Source organism: Nicotiana attenuata, unplaced genomic scaffold (genome assembly GCF_001879085.1).
Source record: "Nicotiana attenuata strain UT unplaced genomic scaffold, NIATTr2, whole genome shotgun sequence".
Taxonomy (NCBI): Eukaryota; Viridiplantae; Streptophyta; class Magnoliopsida; order Solanales; family Solanaceae; genus Nicotiana; species Nicotiana attenuata.
The window spans coordinates 31479-41184 of record NW_017670491.1 but is presented as its reverse complement, the minus strand read 5'-3'; the positions used below and the strand labels follow the sequence as shown (position 1 = coordinate 41184).

Sequence of the window (9706 nt, the reverse complement as noted above, 5' to 3'; positions counted from 1 at the left end):
AAAATGAGAGAGATCGATGCTCCTCTAACTGTTGATTTGCATGGAATTGAAATGTATCATTCAAAAGAGAGAGATACTTTCTCGATTTCTTATACTAAATTTTCTGGAATTTGATTGCACAGAATGTTAAGGGATTAGATGGGAGAGGTTCAATTGTTAAACAAATATGTACATCCACTTACAGCAACCAGTTCTGCTAATATTAGCATGGGCGATGCCACTAAGTTATTGACAAATTGTTTCAACTTTTACAGAGATAGTTATTTCTCATCTTAATAAAGAAAATCATAGTAATATTTAAGCATCTTTTTCATATAACATTCTTGAAACTCCAAGTTGCTGTTCAAGTAATACTTTGTTGGCAATGAAATTTTAATTTTAGTTTCCTTTTAGGTTGACTGAATTCTCCGTCGTTGCTTTTCATGCGTTGAAAGCGCTGGATCGATTTCAGTAGGTGGCTTTCTTTTAGATGTTAATGGGCTTTCGAAATGTATATGTGAAGTTATGGATTTTTCTACTATTCTATTACACATCTTACTGAAGAATAACAATCCCTAAAGCGTTAGATGTTGGAATGCATCCGTGTTAGTAGGAAAAAAGGACTTTTCCTTTGTGAAATAATAAATGATGTACTAGCAGTTCGTAAATTTTGCTAACTTATAAATCCAGAGTTCAGCTTTGAGTATTCAATTTCTTTCAAAACTTGTATTGCAAATCTTTGTCTTCTCGCTCTAAAGTGTAGCTGCAGGTACTTCTTTTTTTCTTGGTTCTTCCTTTTCTTTGGGTCATCATTGTTAGCTTTGAAATTTAATGGTTCGTGATATCTTTTTCTCTCATTTTTTCTCTTTTTTCCCCTTTTTATTCTTTTGGCTAATTCTGAAGTGCTATTGCAGGTTCTCTTCATCTGTTTCTTCTCTGATTTTCCCAAATCCCTTTCCCTTTTTTATTTTTTTTATTTTTTTATTTTGGTTCTTTTCATGATTTTTGATTTTATAATAGAATGGTAAAACTGCATTTTTAAACTCTAACCTTGCTGAGTTTTGAAGTTCCATGGTTTCCTGGGTGCTTCACGTACTTGTTAATTTTACAATTTGAGGGCTGTTATAAGGGGAAAAAAATATGATTGTTAATCATAATACTTTAACATAGCACCAATTTGGTGAAGGTGTTTCTAAAGCTCTTATCAAAGAAGTGTCTTAAATTTTTTACTGTCTTAATAATTTTTTTAACAACCTTTTAGTATTAAATGGCAATTGAGAGTCAAAACAATGAGCCCAAGGAGCAACTTGATTTTGATTAAAGAAACAGAGTACTTTTTTAAAACGAGACAGTTCGTTGAGCAGTAAGTCAATCGTTTTGCAGATCGACAGTAAATCACAGCCAATGTCTGCAAGTAAGTTTCTTAGTGATCTTGTGGGTTTATGAGGACGGGTAGTCTTTTATATGAATGAGAAGTTGACCCCTGAAGCAAGAGAATGGTAATCTACCAGTTCTTGTCATGTGTTTTAAATAGATTAACATTTCTTGTTTCATCTCCACAGGTGCTCTTCGACATTCTTTACAGGATAGACTTAGCGAAATTTCAAGCAAGAGTCGTGATGAAATATATTTGAAGCTACGAACAAGCACGGGTAAGAAACTTACTTGGAGACACTTGTAAACCTACCTATACTGGGTTCCTGGCTTTCCTTTGACTTACCTATTGTTTTTACTGCATACAGCCCCACCATTGAAGCTGATTGATTTGCCTGGGTTTGACAAGGGAAATCTTGATGATTCATTGGTGAGTATTTATACAAATATGATGGTCAAATTTGTCAGATAGCTTTGACTTCATACTTACCGACTATCTTTCGAAACAGACTAAATATGTTGAGCACAATGATGCCATATTGCTGGTCGTAATATCTGCTGCTCAGGCACCTGAAGTTGCTTCATGTAAAGCTATCAGAATTACCAAGGAGTATGATAGTGAATGTAGGTCTATCTATCCCAGATTGTTTTTTGTCTTTCAGAAATAAGAAAGAGTGAAATGGATATTGTCTATTTGTAAGGCCTTGCGTACACACTACCCTCCCCAGACCCCACTTATGGGATTTCACTTTGTTGTAGACCATAATCACACTGTCTGTTTTATATGTGAAACTCTACATATGTTTGCTTTATTTCTGTTCCATTAGGTACTAGAACTGCCGGTGTTATTAGCAAGATAGATCAAGCAGTTTCAGAGCCAAAAGTGCTTGCGGCTGTGCAAGCTCTTTTGTCGGGTCAAGGACCACGAAGTACAGCTGATATGCCCTGGGTTGCCTTAATTGGTCAATCTGTTTCCATAGCTTCTGCCCAGTCTGGAAGTGTTGGATCTGATAACTCATTGGAGACTGCATGGCGAGCTGAGAGTGAAAGTTTAAAATCTATTTTGACAGGAGCGCCTCAAAGTAAGCATGGTAGGTTAGCATTGGTCGAGATCCTTGCTCACCAGATACGCAATAGAATGAAAGTCAGACTTCCAAATCTGCTTTCCAACAATCCATTTCACTGTTTTTCTTTGTCAGCAGAAGCAATTGATTGTGAAAAATTTGTGTTGATCTCTTTGTCTACACTATAATTTCGAATCAAACTAATTTATTTTCTAGTAGAATTTTGTTTAATTTGGAGGTAAAATCATCTTATCTTTTTCGAGGTACCCACAAATCATACTTTTATTGTTATTTCTAAAACTGGACTCTAGATGTTTTGAAGATAGATTTAGTTCTGAACAGAAGATCAAGGTGAATTGTATATTCACTACTAGAATTTCGGAAAAAAGCGACCAAACTTTAGCGACCAAAGTTGGTCTGTCAAGAAAAGCGACCAACGTTGGTCTCTAAATTGGAGAAAATAATAAAATAATTATTTTAAATACATTAGCGACCAAAGTTGGTCGCTATTTGGTTAATAATTTCGTCAAAATGTTGACCGGACTGGTCAGACTTGCTTGGTCAAAGAAATACTGAGATTAGCGACCAACGTTGGTCGCTATAGTGGGACCCACTTATTAAATTTTAATAATTATATTATTATTTAAAAAAATTCTTTAAAATATAAATAAATATAATTCAAAGTTAGCGACCAAAGTTGGTCGCTTATAAAATAGAGACCAACTTTGGTCGCTAATATGGGACCCGTTTAACAATTATATTATATTTTAAATATTATATAAAATATAAATAAATCTAATTTAAATTTAGCGACCAGCTTTGGTCGCTAATTTAAATTTAAATATAATTAGCGACCAAAGTTGGTCTCTTTTCAGGTCAACAATGGTCAAAATTAAAAATCACTTTTGTATTTACTATCTAAATAATATAAATGTAAGCCGTTAACACTTTTGTAACACAAGAGATGAATAGACTAAAATATACTCTAACATGCTATGCACTAAGTATAAGCGTATTAGGTAATATTATATCGAATATGGCTTATATATATATGTAATATATATAGTTACGCTGTACTATGCACTAAGTATAAGCGTATTAGGTAATATTATATCGAATATGGCTTATATATATGTAATATATATAGTTAAGCTGTACTATGCACTAAGTATAAGCGTATTAGGTAATATTATATCGAATATGGCTTATATATATGTAATATATATACTTACGCTGTACTATGCACTAAGTATAAGCGTATTAGGTAATATTATATCGAATATGGCTTATATATATGTAATATATATATACTTACGTTGTACTATTGTCACGAACCAATTCCCACCCGGTCGTGATGGCGCCTCTCGTGAAGACAAGGCCAGCCAACAGAACAATCAACACTGCTTTTAACAATTTCTTAGCATAAACAGGTTTAAACCATAGATACTNGCCTATACCATCTCTAGTTGAAACACATGTCATTGCAGTCTCAACATCATTGTCGCTAACGAGAACAACAATTGATCAAAAGACACACCCTGTCAGCTACTGTATCCAAGTTATTCTCTGTATCCAAGTTCATCCCGAGTAATAGTACCATGAGGATAATCACCAAAGCCACCGGACAGCTTTATGATGCCAATGAAGCAAGATGAGCTATTCAATGAAACTCGTATTGTAAAGAAGAAGAAAGAGACTGATTCAGAAAGGTGGGTCGAGGGTCGAGCCTCGACTATACATGTAAGTTTTTTACTTATCATTAAGTATTTTGATTTACTTTTATATAAATTTTGAAATATTAATTCAATATAATTTTTCTTATAGGTTCGCTTCAGAGCTGATGTGGGGGAATTCATACGAAGTCAGCCACCTAACGAGTCGGCCGAGGCAATCCAACTTTCGAACGAGGATGCTAAAAGAACACTCCTTGAGTACTTTATATACTTTGAACTAGACAATAGAACTAGTTTTCGAATGAGCTTGTAATAAACGTTAACTTAGTTTTGTTAGCTTAATGTTTTAGTTCCATTGATCTTTATATTTTGTTGCGTTTTAGTGTTGTTATTGTTGTTGCTGGCATAAAATGCCTGTTTAGGATATTTGGTATAAGCTGGCAGGTGGTGTAGCAGCCAAAACAGGCAGTTTCTGCCAAAAATATACCAAAAAAGCGACCAACTTTGGTGTCCAGTTGGTCGCTATTCACTTAAAAAAAATAATTTTATTGGTAATTTTGCGACCAAGGTTGGTCGCTTATAGTTAAAAAAAAAAATTAATTCTTGCCATTGGCGACCAATATTGGTCGCCCAATAGATAAAAAATTATAACATTTATTAATATAGCGACCAAAGTTGGTCGCTTAATATGATTAAAAATAAATAAAAATAAAACGTTATTTACATCTGGAGACCAACTTTGGTCGCCAAATATATAATATTAAAATATTTGAGCGACCAAAGTTGGTTGCTATATGCTTTGCCCGGAAAATTTGGTCCTTTTACCTGGGAGACCAACGATGATCGCTATTTAGCGACCAACTTTGGTCCCTAAGGTAAATGGACCAGCTTAATATCGACCAGGCGTGGTTGGTCGCTTTTTGGCCAATAAGCGACCAACGTTGGTCGCTTTTTTCCGAAATTCTAGTAGTGATTCTTGTTTCACTTTTGGTGTATAGAAGCCCTTGTAGAAGATGTAGAGTCTATAGTTGAATCATTGGGGCCTTGTAGCTACCATGAGACTAGGTTGTTGCTCTTTTTTGGGGGTCATGTAACTTTGTTTTTCTCTTAGCACAACCTTTGTGATAAGGGTTACTTTATCTTATTTATAAAATATGCTACCTTCTCATTTTTTTTTATTTGAAATTGTTGTGCCATCTATTTAGTCATACTTGGGAGTTTGCTGCTGCAGGCTTCAGGGAAAATCTCAAGTTGTACAGGATGCATGAGTTGGTTAGGCTTGGGGAGCAAATGGTTAATAGTGCTGAAGGTACCAAAGCCTTAGCACTTAAGCTTTGCCGTGAATTTGAGGATAAGTTTCTGCAGCATATCACTGGCGGCGAGGTGGGTAAATAAAAGAGAACTCTTAATTTTCTTAATTATTCAGTCTTTGGAATTGCAAATACCCAATATTTTGATAGTACTTTTTGGTTGTAGTTTCTCGTTGTTTCGCAACTAGCTTTTATTTATGAAGGTTCCTGCAAACAAATTGGGTGATACCCTTGCTGAGAAAAAAGTTCATTGCTTATGTTCTTCAATATATTGTGCTTATAAAGGATGTTGAAAATTGTGTACCTAATCCGTGCAATTCAAAAATATATCAACACTCTTGAGGAATGTGAGATATCCATATAGATTATGTTGGATTGGGAAAAGCTTCCTTAGTAGATATGGTAGCGATGTTCAGGCTCTAATTTTAATTTTTTACATGTATTTTTTGAGTTCTCTTCTTTCCGTCTGTCTCTTTGTTTAATTATTTTCTTAATCTCGTAAACACCTAAATCAATCTGCTTCCTACGCTGTTGCTCATCCTATGTTTTCTATGTGCTGCATTATTTACCATATATGGACTTTGTTTAATATGTTGTTCTACGTTACCCATACACACCATGATTTGCGCTGTAAGGTGTCTTTTTGACTAATCAAAACAGAAAAGAAAGGAAAAGAAAGGAAAAGAAAAGAAAAGAAAAGAGGTGGCCGCACTACAAGAGAACACACATTTAGCTAGCAGCCAAAATCCTAGCTAAGTTAGCAAAATCCCTAGCTAACATCGCTTTAGCTAGGAAAATGACCTTAGCTAATTCCGTAGCTAATATGCTCTTTGCTAATTTTTTTGCTAGAAAGATGTGCAATCCGTAGCTAATTTGCTACGGATATTTGCTTGGCACTAATCCGTTGCTAAACATTTGCTAGGACATGTGGTAGCTATATTCCAAGCAAAGTTTGTTTGGTCAATGTTGACTTACTGAAGCTTTGCTAGGCTATTAGCTAGGAACTTAACCCTTGCTAATATTTGCTACGACTAGACTAGCTAAATTCCAAGAAATGTTTATTTGTTTAGCGTTGATTTTATTAAATCTAGCTAGGAATATCCCTAGCTAAACTGTAACGACCCGACCGGTGTTTTTTAGAATTCACGCCCCGATCCCCTATTAACTGCTTCTCTAAGTTCATTTCTGCTATTTTGGTTTGATGGGACGTTCGGTGTTGAGTTTCGGAGAGTTTTGGGGCACTTAGTCCCTAAATGAGAGCTTAAGTGTTGAAAAGTGGTCCGTAGTCAGAACTGTGTGAAGACGGCCTCGGAATGGAAATCCGACAGTTCCGTTAGCTCCGTTAGGTGATTTCGGGGTTGGGTGCTTGTTCAGAATGTATTTTGGAGGTTCCTAGCTAATTTAGACTTGAAATGCCGAAGTTTGAATTTTTTGAAGTTTCCGGTCCGACAGTGAGTTTTTGATTCGAGGGCCGGAATGGAATTCCGGAAGTTGCAGTTGCTCCGTCATGCCATTTGGGATGTGTTTGCAAAATTTCAGGTCATTCGGACGTGTTTTGGTTAGGTTTTTGATCGAAAGCGTGTTTTGATGAAATTTGAAGTTCTTAGGCTCAAATCCTTGTTGAATTCTAGTTTTCGACGTCGTTTTAGGTGGTTTAAGGATTGGTACAAGTTTGAATGGTGTTATAGGATATGTCCGTAGGTTTGGTTGAGGTCCCGGGGGCCTCGGGTGTGTTTCGGATGGGCTACGGGTCAATTCCCCTTGCTTTTGAACTGCTGTTGCTGCTTCTGGTACTCCTTCTTCGTGTTCGCGATATGGCCTTCGCATTCGTGAAGGCTTATCTTGGCCATCTGAAAAATCCTTCTTCGCATTCGTGTTTAGAGCCTCGCGTTCGCGAAGCTCTGCCTCTCCCTTCACCGCGTTCGCGTCTACCATCCCGCGTTTGCGTAGTTATGCTGTCTCACCCTTCGCATTCGCGTACAGATTCACGTGTTCGCGAAGGGCAGTCCTAGGGCCTTCAAATTCTTCTTCTTCGCGTTCGCGGACGCGTTGTCGCGTTCGCGATGAGTAACTGAACACCTTCACTTTTCCTTCTTCGCAAACGCGATGCTTCTTCCGCGTTCGCGATGACCAATTTTCTGGGCAGACAGATTAAATTCCAATTTAGAGGGTTTCACCATTGTTATCACATTTTTGACTTCTAGAGCTCGGTTCTTGGCGATTTTTGAAGGGATTTTCACCTGGACGACTTGGGTAAGTGCTTCTCACTCGATTTAGACCAATTTCCATGAATCTCCTCTTAATTTCCTCCTTTAATTTCAGATTTTTAATGAAAAATGGGTAGAACTTCATAGACCGAATTATTGAGTTTTGAGGGGGTGTTTGACCTCCAATTTGGGAGATTTTTATATGGTTAGACTCGTGAGAGGACGAGGGTTCTGAAAATGTAAAATGATCTGATCCCGAGACGTTGGCCTGAGGGCGTTTTGGTCATTTTGCCTAATTTCACGCTTTAGCTTTGAATTAAATAGTATAATCAGTTGCTTGACATGTTATTTACAATGTGTGATTTAATTGAATAGATTTGGACCATTTGGAGTCGAGTACTCGTGGCAAGAACGTGGTTGCTAGTTGATTTTAGCCGGTTCGAGGTAAGTATCTTGCCTAACCTTGTGTGGGGGACTTCCCCTTAGGATTTGAGTCTTCCTTGTTGATTGTATTCCTTGTACGCGAGGTGACGAGTGCGTGCTCGGATTTATTTGTGGAAAATTGCCCCTTTTAGGCTCTTAGATCCTTGTAATCACCGAATATGAAGTTGTTCTTGATATGATTGAGTTCCCTGTTATTAGCTTCACCTTTACATGTCTTACTTCGAATTTATTTGCCCTTTTTGGCTTATTCTTGTTACCTGATTGACTTTTACTTGTTTCACTGTAGACATTACCCTTCTATAGTCACATTATCATTCCTAACTGGTTGTCTTTATCTGGAAAGCATTATTCTACCTCTCGCGTGATTAATTGGTCTTAATTGGAAAGAAGTTAGATATCCCATGTTTAGTTGAAATTTCCTTAATTGTAATTATTTGATTCATGTTAACTTCCTTGTTGTTGAACTTAGTGTTATGGAATCGTTGTTTCATATTATTTCTCCCTTGTTGAGTTGTTCTTATTGCGCGTAGTATTTCTCTGTCACGGTTATTCCTTGTGAGTTAGTTGTACCGTCTTTTGGTGAACGGAATTTCTTGAGTTGATCCTCTTGCTTTGTTCCTGCATATATTGTCATTTGTTGTGTTGCATTGATATCGTGATGCACGAGGTTTCTGTCGTGCGATTGTTGATATTGTGATGCACGATGTTTCTACCGTGCGGTTGTTGATATTGTGATGCACGAGGTTTCTGCCGTGCGACTGTTGGTACTGTGATGCACGAGGTCTCTGCCGTGCAGTTGTTGTTGAAGGGTTGCACGAGGTCTTTGCCGTGCTATTGTTGCTATTGATGTGTTGCACATGCGGCGTAATAAGGCGGGATATGTTATATGCTTATATATGGGTTGCGCATGTGGCGAAATAAGGTGGGAACATTGTGATGCACGTGTGGCGAAATAAGGTGGTGCTTATTATATTATTCTTTGCACACGTGGCGAAATAAGGTGGGCTATGTCAGGGGTTGATTGTAGAGAATTGTGACGGCTTGTGGGGGCATTCTTATTTGTTTAATAATGTGATTGTGGGTTGCTTACCTGTATGAGCTTTACCGCTTGGTAGTTGTGAGGAAACATCGTACGTGCGGTCCGTTCTCCTTTTTCATGTTGCTAGTTGGTAAATATTCTTGTTACAAGCACTTGCACAAGCATACACGTAATTGGACATCCCTATTAGAAGTGAATTCCTTCCGATCCTACTAAGGGTGGAGATACGCCTTCGTTATCCATTATATATGTGAGAGTGGCCCTAATTGGCCAGTTAGTTGTCAGTATGAATGTGAGATTGATGAGGCACAGGGTGCCAAGTGATAGATTTCAGATGCTGGGTTTTTCGTGAGTTGTGGTTCGTCCGAGATTTTGATAAAATTGTGGAAAGAGTTGAGTAAGACCTTTGTGAACATCATTGTAGGATATGAGTTATTGACTTGTTTTCCCCCTTGCTGTGTTGTGACCTTAGGATTTGGATTAAGATTCTGCCGTCATTTCGTATCATTATTTATTATAGTCTTGTTGTTACTTGTTGCCTTTTTTTTCCTTAACGTTGAATTGTAGCACTTGTAGTCATTCATGCAGTCTTTACATGTTATATATCGTTTTTCAT

The 9706-nt window shown here is 37.2% G+C and overlaps 1 protein-coding gene and 1 long non-coding RNA gene across 2 annotated transcripts; both read left to right on the top strand.

Moving 5' to 3' along the window:
- The first annotated feature begins 1318 nt into the window (after positions 1-1318).
- Positions 1319-1783, top strand: LOC109240167. Its single transcript, XR_002070012.1, has 3 exons — positions 1319-1393; positions 1542-1631; positions 1722-1783. It is a non-coding gene; the product is annotated as an uncharacterized LOC109240167 (long non-coding RNA).
- Positions 1784-1801: 18 nt separating this feature from the next.
- Positions 1802-5485, top strand: LOC109240165 (dynamin-2B-like). Its single transcript, XM_019406801.1, has 4 exons — positions 1802-1816; positions 1863-1977; positions 2181-2567; positions 5322-5485. Exons 1-4 carry the CDS (start codon positions 1802-1804, stop codon positions 5483-5485), a joined length of 681 nt encoding a protein of 226 aa, XP_019262346.1.
- Positions 5486-9706: the final 4221 nt, after the last annotated feature.

What these genes read in the sequence shown, in the direction of transcription:
- LOC109240165 (XM_019406801.1), top strand. An exon ending in CAAGGAGTATGATAGTGAAT is followed by an intron (nt 1,978 to 2,180) that starts GTAGGTCTATCT and finishes CTGTTCCATTAG; the next exon opens with GTACTAGAACTGCCGGTGTT. An exon ending in GTCAGCAGAAGCAATTGATT is followed by an intron (nt 2,568 to 5,321) that starts GTGAAAAATTTG and finishes TTGCTGCTGCAG; the next exon opens with GCTTCAGGGAAAATCTCAAG.